The sequence below is a fragment of the Saccostrea cucullata genome, unplaced genomic scaffold, assembly GCF_032062105.1.
Source record: "Saccostrea cucullata isolate Sc308-1 unplaced genomic scaffold, CSIRO_AGI_Scuc_v1 ctg1982, whole genome shotgun sequence".
Classification (NCBI taxonomy): domain Eukaryota; kingdom Metazoa; phylum Mollusca; class Bivalvia; order Ostreida; family Ostreidae; genus Saccostrea; species Saccostrea cuccullata.
In genome coordinates this window covers 18,691-35,678 of record NW_026937295.1, presented here as the reverse complement: position 1 = coordinate 35,678, position 16,988 = coordinate 18,691, and the positions used below count along the sequence as shown (strand labels likewise).

The window sequence follows — 16,988 nt, the reverse complement described above, 5'->3', positions numbered from 1 at the left end:
TATTCTCTTAAAAATTGCTAGCTTTTAAACATCTTTCTAGATTCCTTTTAAAAACATTGAAGCCATTTTCAAATTTAAGTAAATTAGAAAGTTACAAGCGGAAGTAAATGTTGGTCTTAGTCGTAAATTCTTTTGTAAAACGGGCCCCTGCTCAAGAATGTTTACATGTATTTTAGGCCAACTTTAGAATAATACTTGTTTGCCCTCTCCTAGGTCAGCTGAAAATCTGTTTTCCGAAATGAATAAAAAATAGTCTCCTGGAGGTTAAAAAAACTTTTAGTTTGGCTATTTTAACTTCTTGGTCAGGAGCGATCAATCAAGCATTTTTTTAAAGGTGGCCTCATTAGGATATTTTTGCTACATGTGAATGGTGATGAAAAAAATGAATTTAAAAAATATCTGATACCGTTAACACGTATTTATAGTTTGAATTATTTTCTGACACATGATTGGTTGTTAATTTCAGTCGATGGCGTCCATTAGAAGGCCCAGTCAGATGATGGACACACTGCCAGCTTACGTCTACGACACGACTATGGACCCCAAACTGAGATTCCGGCTCATAGAGAAGGAGATGAACGAGCAAGCCAGAGTCGTCCAGGATCTCAAGTGAGACCAATTATTTCCAGTCTCCTTTACAAGGCTAAAATATTTATCGCTAATCTCCCTGTGGTTCTAACTCAAAAATTATAAGAGACAAAGTATTGAATATACATGTGCATTGTATAATAATACCTTTAAAGTGTAGAGTATATAACTATACAATCACGTTTTCTTTATTTTGCATCTTAACCAGGGATTTTGAGATACTATACAGTCATGTGCATTACATAGAAAATCATTAAATGTTTATCATTTAATTTAATATTTTCCATTGTTTACAGTCAACTAGGAGCCAGTTTACAAACTATTGAGGTAGAGTCAAGAAAATTGGAGGAGCTGAAAGCCATAGTGTTCCAGGATTTTAAAAGGGAGATGCTGAATAAACTCAAGAAACAAAGTGAAAGTAGGGTGAGTATAGACTTTCATTTCTTGAATATGTACACTCAGATTACATTTACTTGTTGAAATCCTTAATGTGTAATGAATATGAATTCAAAATTTTTCCTCTGTTTTTGTATGCATGTACAAAATTTCATTAAACAGGCCTCAGCTCTGAAGGATCAGCTAGGTATAGGAAATAGACCAACTCACATCAGATCTAAGTCTTACGGAGGCTCCAGAATGGAAAGAAAAGGGTATAACAAATAAAACATCGTCTTCTGCGTTCAGATACTGTATTCATAGATACAATGTATATGAAGTATTGAAATACCACTGATTCAGAGATACATGTACATGTTTTTTTCACACATAAATTTGAAACCTGATACAATGATGAAATTTGGTTACCATTTTAGAGCTTTTGATTATGAGAAGATCATCTCTCAGAACCGAGACATGTACAACAGAAATAGTGCTTGGGAGGGGACCAGGACCCTCCCTAGTAAAGTCCAGTTTGGATCCTCAGTGGCATACTCACCCCCAGAGTAAGTAGGAGGGTCTTAGGAGTATTCCTGAAATAAATCTTGTATGAAAAATAAAAATCTATACATAACATGATCTTTCTTTATAGAGAAAAAGTAATAAACATTGTAATTGTACAGTCATGTACATAACAGAGAAAATTATAGTATGTACCCATGCAGATGCACCTGTGGGGAAGTCAAAGACAGTCACATAAAATAAACCAGTAATAATGATTTCAGGACTCCAGATTCCATGTTGTCTAAGTCGTCCCAGCCCTACTCCCAGTACTCTAACAGTCCTATGTTAGATGAGCGGTCACAGAAATGGGACCTCGGATACGACGACTCCTCGTCATTATCCTCAGAGTCCTCATCTCAGTCCTCCTCAGGCCAGGAGGGCAAGGGCACCCTCACTAGAGATGTCGTGTTTGAAGACGGGGAAAAGTAAGTAAAATTTGTGTATTGGCTACTTACTATGATGTTTTCACTTTTGATTACTATTTCTTCAGCGTTGAATAATTTCTTAATGACCTTGATCTAGAGCCTCTGACCTTTTCAAGTATTTGTTGAAGCCAACTTGCAAACTTTGACCTCATTTCATCTCATTTGTGAGAGATAAAGCAATAAGATTTTTAAAATGTTACACAGAACATAATAAAATAGTATACATGTAATCATGTTTAAAAGAAATGAAAATTTGCACAATTACTAAGTACATTATTTGCGCATTCTACAGCTTCTGAAATGCTTTGTTTCCTTTATTTAGGACATTGTCAAATTCTGTGGAGAGTTTGGATTTTTCCAGTAAACAGAACACCCTGACCCCCAGTCTGGGGAGTGGGGGGTCATCATCAAAGTCTAACACAGCTCCAGAACCCAATATCGACTTTGAACTGGATGTCAAAGTTTTCATTGACAATGGGAAATGTGTGCTGCATCCCAAGGAAGTCAAAGAAGAGGATAGTACTAAAAAGTAAGATTGTTGTACTGAAATCTAGAGAACAAAAAAGCAAAATAACTTCGAAGGCAGGAATTTTTTCTTTAAATATTACAAAAGTATTTGGGTTGACAAAAAGTATCATTGCTGTGACTTAGCAATATTTAGGAAGACTGAGTTTCTATAATATAATTTATTGTATTTAGCTATATTGCTATATTTAGCAAGACTGAGTTGCTATAAAATTGTATGTCTTACTTGTTTTTAAATTAAATTTCAAAGACAACAAAAGAGAGAGAAGACCCCTGACCCCATGTTGTCCCCGACATCTAAGAAGAAGATGACCTCCACCCCCATGTCAGCCCCCGGGAAGAAGCCTCAGGCCACCCAGCACGGTCAGCAGATAGAGGACACAGTCTTCTTCTTACCCAGCATCGATCTCAAAGTAAGGCTCATGGTGATCTTTAAGGGGGATGGGGGGGGCAGAATCAACACTTACAGAAAGTTTATATTTTCAGATTGGGAAGAATTTTTATATGCTTAAAAGTTCATGTAAGTTGAAGCAAGCACAGAGCTTCCTTCAATTCCAAACTTTCTTTTATAGGTACATTACAATTCCAAAACGCACAGCTGTGACTCAGACCTTAAGTCTAAATCATCTGTTGACTCGTTTGAGTCGGAGGAAGTAGGAAAGAGAAAATCACCCTCCCCTGAACCCAGCCCATTGGACCAGGACTCGCGTCAGAAATCCTGGCCCCCTCCCCACTACCCCACGGTGACCGTTACCATAGATGAGGAGCAGGAGGAGGTGATGTTGAGAAGGAGGTCCAGCCCCCCACCACCCACTGTAAAGAGCCCCTCTCGTCCTCAGCCCCATTTCACTTTGGAGTCATTCGAATCTAGAGAGAGTACATCCTCCATGTCGTCTAAGAAGTCTGGGGTGAAGAAAGCTAATCTGTACGCCTGGTTATCACTGCAGTCATTGCCAGAGGTAAGATCTGATTTTGTATTATATGTACTGCATATTGTGACCAAATGTGATTTTGTTAAAAATCACATAAATAGCTATTAGTTAAAACATAAATATGAAAAAAGTTTTTTGACTTTTTTTTATTGCTTCTGATCTCAGCATATTGAAATGTACATGTACATGTATAATTATATTCCTATATACATGTACTGTATATATCTTATTTAATGCATATTGATGCAGGTACACCTAATGCTTATTGAAAACTACATGCATGTTCAGATACAATCATTGGTATCTGATATTCAAATTTCCTGGAAGTGATCTGAAGCCCATGCAGTATTTTTCATTACTAACCATACAATAAAGAAATTCAACCTACTAATATTTCAAATATTTTTACATGAAACATTTGCTTTTTTTTTTTTTTAATTTTACTGATAATATTACAGAGAACTGATTTGAAAACGAAGGTTTGTAGAATAATTAGAGACAAAAACCAGAATTCCCTTGCTCTATACTCCAGAAATTGCTCCAATTTTTTAATTTCTTGTATGTACTATTTTATTTTTTAACCAGAGATCAGGACTATCTGTTATTTGATTGGTCATTCAGAATATTTTGAAGAAAGGACACAAATGCAATTTGAACATTATATGGAATTCCAGAACTAGTTTATTTAAATATTTAGCATTTCATGTACCAGTTTTTCAAACTTATTTCACTTTAATTTTGATTTCTTTATACATGTATATTCTTACTGAATTTCTTACTTTTATCCTGAAGTCTTGGCAACCAACAGGGAAAGTTAGTTTCACACTCAAACACTACACTGTATTTAATAGAGAAAACAATACTTTTTTTTTTTTTTATTTCCCCACTCCATTTGATAGTTTCTTTTAAAATTTTATGTATTTATTTTTCTGGTTTGCAGCCTCTTTAAAAAATAAAACAAAAAAATCATGATGTGTGATTGTCTGCCATTGAATTAATTACATGACTGTAAACTGTGTAAGTTTTGTGTATTTCTGTTCAGGAAATGGTGATCAGTCCATGTATTTTGGATTTCCTGGAACAAGCTTTGGAGCCAATTCCCATAGGCATCACCATGCTGCAACAGAATAAAAAAGGTCTGAATGTTAAACATTAAGATGTACAAGAAATGATTTTTTTCTCTTTTATATTTCAAAATGGAACAGAACATCAGTTTGACAAAAATGTAATGCTAAAAACAAACCTAGATTTGGCCAGGGAAAAAAAAAAATCTTACATGTATCTGTAAGTATAATGTCACAAAAAAAAAGTGCTGTAGTGACTTCATACTCACTTTTATATTTCCATGCTATCTAGATATCAGTGTTCTAGGTACCAAAATTAAACTCTTTACAATATTATGGAGTGTACATTAAATGTTGTTCATTCAACAGAGGATCCTGAAGACATGGAGACCTCTTACAGCTCCCTGGGTAACATGGTGACCCAGACATCGTTCCCTGTGGATGTGGTGGTTTTTATCCGCGTGGAGCCCTCAATTATCCGCTTTAACTGTCTGCCAAGTTCGCGTGTGGAGTGTCTACTGAAGGTCCCAGCTCTAGAGACTGTGTTCTCCACCAAGAGTACAGATATTGATACCTCACTGGCCGAGGGGACACCCCCTCTGAAATCTAAAGGTAACTGTCAGAGATCTGTTATTGCTATTTTCTACTGTTAGTGGTAATCTACAATTAATTCTCGATAAACTGCCACCTTTCGTAATTTAGAAATCATGGCGGTATAACGAATTTGGCGATGAATTGAATTTCCCATCTTTTAGAAAACAAGAAGTTGAGTTACCGTTCTTACAAATACTATTTAGCGTTTCTGTTCTTATTATTACCTGTACATGTATATAAAACATATTTCTGATTGAAAATACTTCAAATAAATTTTTTAATGAACAATTTCGCTACAACAAAATGTGTAGTTATGAAATAAAGACAAGTACATGTGTATGCATGTAAATCCGCACGTCCTCGATCGTCGTAATATATTGCCGATACACTGAATTCTTGAATAATTCATTGTTTATGGCATCACTGTTAATGAAACGTTCACAATTTATACCGTATAATTATTTTTTCAGCAAACTTTGCATTCTTTAATGCAGAGATCATCAAAATAATATCGTTATCGGCGTACTTTGCTTTCTTGGCGAAGCTGTGACCATGGGCATGGTGACTAAATGATTTTTATTCAACAGAAAACAAATTTATTATAACATTTCATGTTAACAGTTCATGTTAAAACTACTGTTTATTTAATTCTTGTTTAATTACTTTAATTGCATGTACCTTGTCTGCCTTGCATGCTTTTCAATTAACAGGGATAGCGTCAACCAATTAGCCACGCTTCACTTACCACATGCACCTGTGGTGTGTTAAAAATGGACGTTTGTTGTGAAAACAGGGTGGCGGATGGCAGTATGCGAATTTGGCGTTATAAAGAGAATTTTATATAGCAAGAAAAACGTTCTTGTGAAATCATGGCGGTATTGCGAAAATGGCGATGAATCGAATGGCGATAATTTGAGAATTGACTGTAGATTGGACTGAGGATATCAACCGCCAACATTTTTCCCAGCCTGTTACAGCTTGTGCCCAATGTATATATATTTTCTGTGAGGTTAAAATTTTAGGTGTTGGATGTGCACTAACTATCTTTTTCTCAAATTGGCATATAGACTTTGTAATAACCAATTTCTTTTAAACACTGCTAAATATAAACAGTCATACACATACTATACTTCAGCATCCAAACTGAGAGAGAGGAACCTGAGTGGGTCCCGTCTCCTTGGTGATACTCGCCCCCGGGCCAGCAGTACAAACTCGTCTGCTGATGGAGGCTCACTGTCAGTGGGGGGATTGAGCTTCACTGGAGCCATGTCAGATTTCTCCCTGTATATATTCCACCCTTACGGAGGAGGGGTCCAGAGGAAATTAAACACATCCACTGGATATAACCTAGGTAGGGACTGTTGAATATTCCTGAGGTCTTTACTTGTTAATATTAAAATGATTTTTTATTATGAATATGAGTAACAATGATTAATTTGGTAAAATTCTTTAAAACGGAAATGTATAACAGTTTGTTAATCATTGTCCATTTTCATGTACACATACATGTGTAACTCGGAATTTTACTTCTGCTTCTCTCAAAGAAATTCTTTTGAGATTGGCAACATTTCCATATACAAAGTAACTAATTTCTTTCTCTTCATTTTTGTCTTTAAAAGGAAGCATTCAGGAACATGAGCCGGCTTGGTCAGAACAAACGAGACGAGACATGCTCAGTCTCAATGTGGAGTTTGTAAAAATTAACATCTCGAGAAGTCGTAAAATAGAACTACGAGCCCTGGACAAAGAAGCCAAGTCTAACATAGTCAGGTTCTCAGGTGGGGAGCTGGTCATCATTGTAACATATAAAAACTGATCATCCAGTCAATTTTCACAACTGTTTGTTCTTGCATAGACTTGTTGATTTAAAAAATAATGCACCAGTGTTAACAAAACTGTTGTTCTTGACAACTTCTTTTTGCAAATATAAGTTGGAATTCATCTACAACTGTGACAATTAATTTTATATGGGAATATTCAGCATAAAATTACAATCAATAAAATTAATATAAAATGGAAGCAGCTAATTAATAAAACATGCAAGTGAAAGAAATTTGCAAAATTCTTGCATATTTTTCATTTGTGAATACAAAACAGCATTTTATGTGATTGAATTTTGCTTTTGATTATGAATCTTGGTTTTAGAAGTGTTTTAATTTAAGCTCCTTTTTGTAGCTATCTGTGATATTGGCTCTGCAGCATTTAAGTACGACATGAGACGATTGTCAGAAATTCTCTCCTTCCCTAAAGCCTGGTACAACAGAAGTCTGGCCAGGCGTATGTTTCTGGGAGATGAAAGTTACATCCATATAGCTGATGATGGTGAGTTAGGAATGTTTTGTTGTGAAGTGGGAGTTGTACGTTCCTTTTCTGTTTAATTTCATTGCCACATTAAATTATGCAAATTGGTTTTTTAATTGCTAGAATCTATAGATCATTTGCTTGTTGCATAATGTTTATTTCACATCAAACTTAATAAAATAGTATAAAATTTATTCTTTTTGTGCATGAGAAGTTGTACATTCAATTTCATTTATAAATTTAATTTCTATTTACCTCTGTGGAATTTAAGTTTTGGAAAGCAGTGTTTTCCTTTAATACATGTATGTGTACATTTCCTGGTACATGTAATAGGTATTAACATAGTAACAAATTCTAAGTGTTGAAGTGGGCTATGACTTATGCATAAATCTAATAGTTTAGATATAGTCTAGTAAATGATGTACCTCCCCTCTCCCTTTTATGTTATAAATGCTGATTTCAATCTTGATTTTAGTGTCAAGTACACCTTCTTTCGATATTTCTTTTAATGAAAGTCGAAAAATCGTAAAGTAAGAAAAAAATCAAACATAAACTGATTGCTTTAATATTCTTTTTTAAGTAAAATATGATATTGTGATGTGTAATATAGTACAGAGAAGTATTCTTAGCTTTCCTAATCTTTCATACATCAAGCTCCAAAAAAATTTTTTCAACTTTCTTGAATATATCCCTTTATTTCTGACTGCCGTCTTGTATTAGTTTAATCAAGCCTGGCCAGGAATTGTACACCTTTGAGCTTCTGTGTATAGCTTTGCTGTTGTGTGGTGCTTTACAGACTCCGATTCGGCCTCCACCGGAAGTTCCCAGGGGGACAGTCCCGTGAGGGGCCCCGTCTCTAAACTCTTTACCTCCTCCCCCTCCCTCTCCCAGTCCAACAACCTGAGTGTTGTGATCCCCGGTCACCACCGTAGCAGCTCCTCGGGGGACAAGATCAAAGTTCAGCTCAGCAACGACCTCAAACAACAGATCGACAGCAAATTTGTCAGAACAGGTTGGGTGTCATTGACATTTGGTAAAGTGAATGTTTGTTTTTAAAAAAAAAAACTGTATAATTCAATATTAATTTTATGACTGAATCAAAATTTAGATTCTCTTAAACTGGCCTAAATAAGACATCAACTTTTCAGGGATCACTAGAAAAAAAAATTATTAATAATGCCTAATTATCATCTTTATTTGAATTACAATGTAAGGGTTTGTCACTTGGTTAGATTATAAAAGATTTAGAACCTATGTTTTTTTTTTAAATTGTTCAATATTGTTAAAAAAACTTTCTTAATAGCAGCCTATATAGTTATAAGGCACATGAATTCTAGGAATTTGCAAATTTAAAGAAAATTTCTTAAAATATGCTTAAAGTTCATATTTCTTATATGAAGTTGACTTAGAAAGTTTCAAATGCATGTAGCATAATTTTTTCAAAGTATCATATGAATACAGTTGCAATAAGAATATATCAGCATCAGTCAGAGTTTCTTGTTTATAGCAAAAATAATTTATGAAATTTGGGATTTCATTTTCATTTAAACTTTTCAGGGATCACCAGAAAAAAAAATATTAATAATGCATCATTATCATCTTTAAATGCTCAAAAATTGGATTTAAGAAATGATTCTCAATGTTTATTTTTTAAATTACATGCATGTCATAATTTTTTAATTTCTTTTTTAATTAAATTTGGATACTTAAAGATATACTTTGACGTATATGTCAGTTATATTTTCATAAAATAAATTAGTTCTGATGTAAGTGGTTATTATAAATTTTATAAGGTTTACATGTTTACTGTGAAATCACCAACATTTGGGGTTCATTTTTTGTGTTTTCATAGTATGAATAATCCCTTAAACTTGTTAACTTCTTGTCCTCCTTGAAATGTTCACATTTGGCATTGTTTCTAAATTACCCATGATATTAAATTACCGGGTACCATGTACCAAGTAGATTTTTTTCCTCAAACCACACAAAGAGAACAAAAAAATAAGTGATTTTACAGGTTTGGGTACTCTTTTGCATCCTCTCGACTAATAGTTTTCAGTGTCTAAAAACAACAATCTCTTGTCTTAAATTTCAGCCTCCATGCCACAGTCCCCCACTGATTTGATGTCCCAGGATTTCTTCACTCATCCCCACACAGGAACTCCAGGCTCAACAGCAAAGACTCCTGGGAAACACAAATCTCTTCTCCACCAATCAGAAACAGGGAGACAGAAAAGTCACCATAGCAGCAGTCATGTGACTCCAAAATCTGTTTCCTGGGAAACCTTGGTGCTCTTTGCTGTCAATCTGGCCAAGTTGGATTTACATGTCAACATGAGTAATGTCATGGGAAACACTGTGTAAGACATAAAGAGGGAACTGAACTTATTTATTTAATGAATGCAAAAAATATATTGTTGTAGAAGTTAATCCATATTCTCAACAAAAGGGCAGTTATCTTGGTAGTTCTTTTTCTTAACCATATAAGGTTAGCTGTCAAATCTATGAATACTCCAGTCTGTGTTTTCTTTAATACAGATTTTTAGGAAATGTATAATTTATATCACACAATACTTTATATGAGAATATGAAGAAAAAAATACCATAAATATTCAGAACATTTGAATAAAGTTAACAATCAACCCCATCTTTCAGGTGGACCACACAGGAAATAAAGAGCCAGGGGAGTCTGTCTATTCATAGTAATGGCCATCGCGACCTGAAGATCACGGCCGGGACAGGAAACTCCCACTTTGACTCCCGGGGAGGGGTGGTGGGAGGGACCATTGACCTCAACGACCTTAACCTATTTGGTAAATCTGTAAATTATGTGTATGACATTTTATTGACAATACATGACAGTTTTTTTAAAGATATTTAGTAAGCATTTAATTGATGATTATTCAAATGGAAAGATTAAAAAATAATTGTTTTCTAATATGTTCATCTTGCATGTATTAATGTTTTCTCATTTCTGTATAATACATGTACCAGTATTTGTATGACAGTGAAGTTATTTTGAAACACCTTGCAAAATGTAAACTTTAAGATAAAAACATGTATAAAATGTTTTTCTAACCAGTGGAAGTGAATGAAGATCCAGAACAAGGGAAGCAACCCTTACACAGTATGGGGGTCTCGCTGTACACAATTGAGTGTCGTATGGATTACATGGGCTCGAGTGTGCTGATGGCTCGACTCAATGAGTTCAGGATCGCTCTGAAGGATGAATGGCTGGTCCAGGATAAACTAACAAGTGACACTCCATTGGCAACTACAAGGTACACCATTCTGCGGAATGAAATAACTAAGGGGGTAAAAACAACTCTGTATTTAGATACCTTGGATAAACTTACATTTATGAAAATATGAAAAAGATTTTATTATACAGTTATTGACTGGGTATGAGGGCAACATATGATTTGTTGGACCTGAAGGTGAAAATGTTGCCCGAGGCCGCAGGCCAAGGGCAACATTTTCACCTTCAGGTAACAAATCAATGTTGCTAATTGTTTTGTTATACCCTTCACTGCTCACTTAAAACTGATCAATTTATTCAATACACGCTATATAATCAATTATTTTTATGGAAAATTATGGCTTCTTTAGTAAATTGAAAACATCAAGCCGAGAAAGAACAAAATCAATTATATGTCTATTGTATCACAAAAATTATTCATCACAAAACATACTCTTCCCTTCTTCCTAACCGTGCTGTTAGCAATAACTCTTGTAGCTCTTAACTTCGGCTATTTTCGCGTCGCCGATATTGAACGATGATTAATATTACTTGTGACGTAACAGACGAGTGACGTTGCGGTCTAACAATTCTTATGTAAGACCGGTCCATAGTGAAATTGTTAGACCGCAGTAATTAACAGTTCTTTTGTTGGACCTTTTATTAGTAATAAATATATAGAATGATATTCATAAGGGTATAACAATTATTAATATGTAACCTGTATGGTGTATGTTTAATTTTAAGTTTACATTGTCTAGTAGAAGTTGACTAAATTGAATATTGAAATGGATTTGTACATGTATGTGCATCTTAAATGTAAAGGAAAAGTAAAGAATTTGAAAGAAATTTATGTGAACCTCTTAAAAAGAAAAAGTTCACAATTGATCATTAATATATTTGTCACAGTAGAATAAACTACATTTAAATGATTGATGACCTGTTTTGCTTTGTATTTAGGCCTGCTATCCTGTTTGCCCATGGTGACCTCCACTGGGAACAGTTCCACATGATGATTTCTCGCTCCACCACTCCAGATATCATTAAAATGGTCTCCAAAATAGAAGAGTTCTTCATGAACCAATTCACCAGTAGCAGACGGGTATTGATTGCTCTCGGCCCCAAGCCAGGAGTCAGGAGAGGAAGTGAACGCAGAAAAATGTCTGACGATGTTGATTGTAAGATCATTTATTGTATTATTTAGGCCATGTAAAATTAATTCCTTGGTTCTCAGGCCTTTTTTCAAGAAATATGATGAGGGAGGGAGGCATTTTTTTTTCACTTTTTATTGCCCCCAAAACTGATGAGGCAGCTTTTTACATTGTACAAAACCTAAGAAAATGATGAGGGAGGTGATTTGTTGTTTTTATGTTATTGATTTAGCAATAAAAAGGGTCAATGAGGCACCCTTAAAAGAGATGAGGGAGCTAGGGCCTGAGAACCAAGATAATATTTTTTTAGAGCCTTAGTAAAAAGGTTTTTGTGCTGTTTGCCAAATGGTCATATTACAGTTCTCAATGAACTTTGGTAATTCTAACACTGGTATCTCACTGGATATGTCTGCGTTATTTGGAAGTTCCAACTATTTATTCTTTATGTAATTTAACCTCAATATCTCATTCTTGGATATTCTGAAGATTTTTCTCAGCCACATAGAGTTCAAGATAGCACAAATTGAATGTACTGTATTTTGGAAAAACATTTCATCTCTTTCACAAAAAAGTATTTGCATCTTTTCTTGATTTTTTTTTTTTTTTTTTTTTTTTGTAGTTTATCAAAAAAAATTAGAATTTTTTTAAGTGTAGAACTGTTTAACTTGTCAATATTGACATACATTTTCATGTACTTTTAATGAATACCCCTCTTTCAGGTATATGGGACATTCGTCACCACAGACACTGGCAGAGGGCCCTAGAACTGGTGGTGGGCTGTCGATTTTCTATGCTGCCCAGCATGATACCAAAGGAGGGTACCATTCTTGGAGGGAACATGACCTTGAAAGGCAAAAACCTGACCTTGGCCTGTTTCCATGGGATGAATTTCAAAGCCAAGTCCTGGGCTTTATTTACAATGCATGAGCCCTATATAATATTTGCCACTGAGTCTCAACAGCTACCTGAAGGAGGTAAGTCAAAGTATCTCTTAGAGGAAGTTCAACAGAGCAAATGATTGCAAGCACTTGCAAAAGTTCCTTATACCTTCAACAGAATTGTTCATGAGCACTCACTCTGTTGAACAGGCCTCTGAAAATCAACAGGCTAAGCTTGGATTCTATTGTTTTAAAAACCGATTCAAAAAGGCAAGAAAAATGTTTCTCAAAAGTTTAGAGCACAGCAAAAAAAGGAATATTATTTAATTTTCTTTAACCACATAAATTTTACCCCATGAAACTATTTGATTTGATTTACAATACATGTATTTCACACTATGTGTATTTACTAGCATGGATATGTTAATTTTTTATTCAGGAATTCATGTAATCCAGAACCTGAACTTCTACATTGGACATGACCTGACACAGCATACCAAGGAGCAGCACATGGCCTACATCTGTATGCTGAGTCGGGGCCACTCTATGCCTCCCTCTTTCACCAGTGTCCAGGAGTGGTTCCACTACACACTGGCCACATCTGACATCAAAGGTAGGGCAAATAATTTAAAGGCTAGATCCTAGGTGGTGTTACAGTCTCATGATGTTCTTCCACAGTCGTACTTGCATTAAAAGTACATTTATATAGCAATACCCACACACATGAGTGTATATATCTAATGAAATTAAAGTCACAATTTCTTCAGTCACAATCTCTCTGGTTAAAAACTATACCTCTGTGCCAGATTTATCATTATAGTTACATGTTAATTGTGTAATTTTCAGGACTGGACTGCTTCCCTCAGATGCTTCATGAAGAAGATGCCCTGGAGTCGCGGCGGATCAGGAAGGTCCAGGCCTACAGTCACGATACAGAGATGATATTCCTTCTGCCATCCCTACAACTCCAGCTAAAAACCATCCACAACCAGTCACAGCACGAACCCAAACCTGAGGGTATACTGTCAAATTCAACCTGTCAAGTTTGCATGATCCAAAATCCAAGATGTGAAATAAAAGCTCAAATTTATATGTGATAAATTATTTTTATAACATATATGCATTAAAATTAAATGCCTGAAGCTGGATTAAAGGATTTTGATGTCAAATACAAAAAAAAATCATCATTGTTAACCTTTTTCTTTTTGTTGTAATCAAAATTTTCATTTTTGCTTCCAGACCCCCGTCCTATTGTGGAGTGCAGTTTTGTGACAGAGTTTGAGGATCATATTTTTGTTGCCATGGATGCAGAGGTCATTCTATTCCTTCACGACCTTATCCTTTCATATATCAAGGAGAAAGACAAAGGTATAGACATCAATCATAAAACATTCCAGAAAAAGACATCCCTTTTCTTTTGAATTCTTGTTTGTCATGAAAACTTTTACATTCTTTTACGAGGGTCGTTAGAAAAGTTCGCGGACACTTTGAATTACGGAAAATCTATTTTGTACTGTGAAGTATGACCTACATGTATGTCTGAATAAATTCCTACATTTTGTTTATTGGTATGTAAAAAATCAGGTTCATATAATAAAATCTTGAAAATTTACAACGATTTTTACTATGAGGTCATGGAATTCACGGAGCAATCACTTGACATAAGGCGACGTGACAACCCAACCGGTAACGTTTTGTAGCAGTGTTCTATAAATCTTTCATTTCTTCAGATTTTTCTTATCTATTTTCTACTTTAAAATTGAATATCTATATCAAGACATATTACTTTTCTTTTATATAATGTCTTTTGTACTGATTCGAATATTATTGAGATCTTTAAAAAAGTCTATGCAGTTAATCGATCAGGTATGGAAACTATGCAAAACCATACAGGCGCAACGCAACGTCCATGCGATACAGGGGTATTGAAGTATCGATGGAGGTAATCAATCAAAATGTTAATCCTTCCATTCTTATGAAGCTACAACCATTTGAAAACTTGTCCTTTGTAGGTGTAGGATATTCCTGGCAGCATCTTGAACATTTTAATCTCTTTTTAGACATTTTCCAGTCTGCATACATAATTTTTACATAGTGCAGTGCTCCATGACGCTAAATGACGTTCCGATTTTTGGCTGTGTTTTTAAGCGTTGATCAGTTAAAAACGGCTATAAAACAGTCATATACCCTCCAATTTAGTTCAAAATTTCTCCCAGTGACGTTTCATGAATACTATAGCGGCAGGTAAAATATCAGAAAACTCTTTGCGGTACAATTGTGCAATTTTTAATTTTAATGAAGAGTCTTTGTGATGTAAACGTGCCAAAATGTAGCATGCTCCGTGAAGCAAGATTTATCAAAAAGAAAAAGCTGTATATTTTTCAATAATCAGCGGAGAGCACCAAATTCTTGTATATTAATTGGAAAAAAGGTAAAGATTTTATCTGCAAAGTTTGACCGGTTTCGTGGAAATAGCGTGCTCACAATAAAACTTGTCCGCGAACTTTTCTAACACCTCTCGTATATGTAGAGAGAATTCAAAAACCTGCATGAAAATAAAGCAGAAAAATAATGCATGGCATTCCATAAGTTAAACTTGTAACGGACATTTTCCTAGCTGTGACCAAAACTATGTGTAATGTTACTTTAGACTTGGTTAATAAACAATTTTAAATTGACTACAAAACAATTTTAGGGACAAAGCCTCCTTATGGAACAAGTTCCAAGTCTCCACGAACCCCAGAAACCGAGAGGAAGCGGATCACAGACCCCACCTCAGCCCTGAAGGAGGACTGGAGGGTGTTTGAATGTAATACCTGGCATCTAGAACCCACTGTCAGGTAAAGAGTGTTGTAGAGACAACAAATTATGAACTAGGCTTTTCAAAGTTTGTGACATGGAAAGTGAATATCATTCAAACGTTGCAAAAAATATTGTTGCATTTTGACTGTGTCACTGATAATATGAAATATATTTCTTATTGCATAAATTGTAGATTTGAGGTATTTTTCTCTCCAAAAAAATTATATGCAAATTGTAATAAGCCTAAATTGCGTAATTACAATAAAAATAATTTTTTAGAGTAAAAAAAATCAACAAAAAACAGATTAAGAACTGAAGTGGCATATATTTTACAGACTTCTCCACTGGGCCAGTAAAGGTAAAGAAATTGACACGGTGGTGGTGGACTATGTCTTACAGAAGCTTGGGTTCTCTCACGCTCGTGTCACTATTCCTAAATGGATGCAGCGAGGATTCATGGACCCCCTGGACAAACTGTTGTCATTCCTGATAGAGAAGCTCATACTCGCTCTCAAAACTCAAGAAAAAGAAGTCGCCGAGGATGTGTAGATTTAGGGGGAACAGAAGAAATGTGTGTCAGCTTTAGCTTTTAACTAGTCTGACGTTTTAGGGTAAATGTACAGACAATCAGAATATAGAAAATTTCACCTTTTGGGGGAGTGTTCAAAGATTTTATTATTATTTATGAACATTTTAAATCATTTAATAGTGATTCAGAAAAAAACATTGTACAAAGTACACAGTGACTTGCAACAAATTATGGGTTAAAAAAAAAGTCATTCAATATAATTATATTTAGAACTCAACAGAAATTTAGAAAACTAAGAAAATTTTCTTTAAAATGCTTTACCTAGCTGAGTTAGTATGCAAAATTTTAATACTTTGATCAGATTTTGAGATCTTAATACATGTACATGTATTTCTATATAAATGATGTATGTAAATATTGCCAGGAATTATGTATATCCATTATCACTGTACAACAGTATCATTATAATTTTTATGAATTATATATTTTTCATGTTGTAAGTAACTCATAATCTTCACATGTACATATGATATGCTCAAGCCATATATATCTACCTAACTCAAACACTGAACTCATTTTGTAAAACAAAATGTACAAAAATTAGTCACAGTATTATTGTTTCATTATTCTTTGTTTGTCTACTTGCCTTAGTAAAGAATTTCTCTTGACTAATAATTTGTAGAAACTTGTTCTAGCTGTTGGTCAACCTTGAACTCTGCATAATGTTATATGTCTGTCATATTTGCACTGTGGTCAACTCTAATTGAACTACAGTATTTTAAGTACACTGTGCATTCATTCAGAGTTGTAATTTGACTGTGATTGTTTAAGAAAAGGCATTTATTAAATTGATGTGTGGTGTGGATTGTATAAAAATGGGGCATTTCATTGTCAGGAATTGGCTTGGGTTTCTTCTTGATTCTACATTATTTTAGGATTCCATAATTATGTATACATGTATACTATATGACTGTATTTTGTAAATTTGTTCATGCCAATCCCCCAATCAGCAGGATATTTCT

At 34.6% G+C, this 16,988-nt stretch overlaps 1 protein-coding gene across 4 annotated transcripts in view; it reads left to right on the top strand.

Moving 5' to 3' along the window:
- The window catches only part of LOC134247770 (bridge-like lipid transfer protein family member 1), a 35,277-nt gene extending 18,972 nt beyond the window's left edge, over positions 1-16,305 (top strand). For 3 of the 4 annotated variants that reach the window (XM_062730157.1, XM_062730156.1, XM_062730155.1), the window contains 24 exons: positions 467-609; positions 885-1,011; positions 1,147-1,238; positions 1,401-1,529; positions 1,749-1,952; positions 2,275-2,481; positions 2,728-2,890; positions 3,050-3,436; positions 4,452-4,545; positions 4,843-5,085; positions 6,203-6,418; positions 6,687-6,845; positions 7,243-7,389; positions 8,165-8,380; positions 9,464-9,728; positions 10,024-10,181; positions 10,451-10,649; positions 11,567-11,784; positions 12,477-12,731; positions 13,075-13,248; positions 13,482-13,652; positions 13,875-14,003; positions 15,331-15,475; positions 15,773-16,305. In XM_062730157.1, the coding sequence (XP_062586141.1) occupies positions 467-609; positions 885-1,011; positions 1,147-1,238; positions 1,401-1,529; positions 1,749-1,952; positions 2,275-2,481; positions 2,728-2,890; positions 3,050-3,436; positions 4,452-4,545; positions 4,843-5,085; positions 6,203-6,418; positions 6,687-6,845; positions 7,243-7,389; positions 8,165-8,380; positions 9,464-9,728; positions 10,024-10,181; positions 10,451-10,649; positions 11,567-11,784; positions 12,477-12,731; positions 13,075-13,248; positions 13,482-13,652; positions 13,875-14,003; positions 15,331-15,475; positions 15,773-15,986 (4,455 nt within the window). In that variant the 3' untranslated portion in view covers positions 15,987-16,305. The remainder of the gene's footprint in view (positions 1-466; positions 610-884; positions 1,012-1,146; positions 1,239-1,400; positions 1,530-1,748; positions 1,953-2,274; positions 2,482-2,727; positions 2,891-3,049; positions 3,437-4,451; positions 4,546-4,842; positions 5,086-6,202; positions 6,419-6,686; positions 6,846-7,242; positions 7,390-8,164; positions 8,381-9,463; positions 9,729-10,023; positions 10,182-10,450; positions 10,650-11,566; positions 11,785-12,476; positions 12,732-13,074; positions 13,249-13,481; positions 13,653-13,874; positions 14,004-15,330; positions 15,476-15,772) is intronic. The other variant, XM_062730158.1, reaches the window with a different exon arrangement.
- The last annotated feature ends 683 nt before the right edge of the window (positions 16,306-16,988 follow it).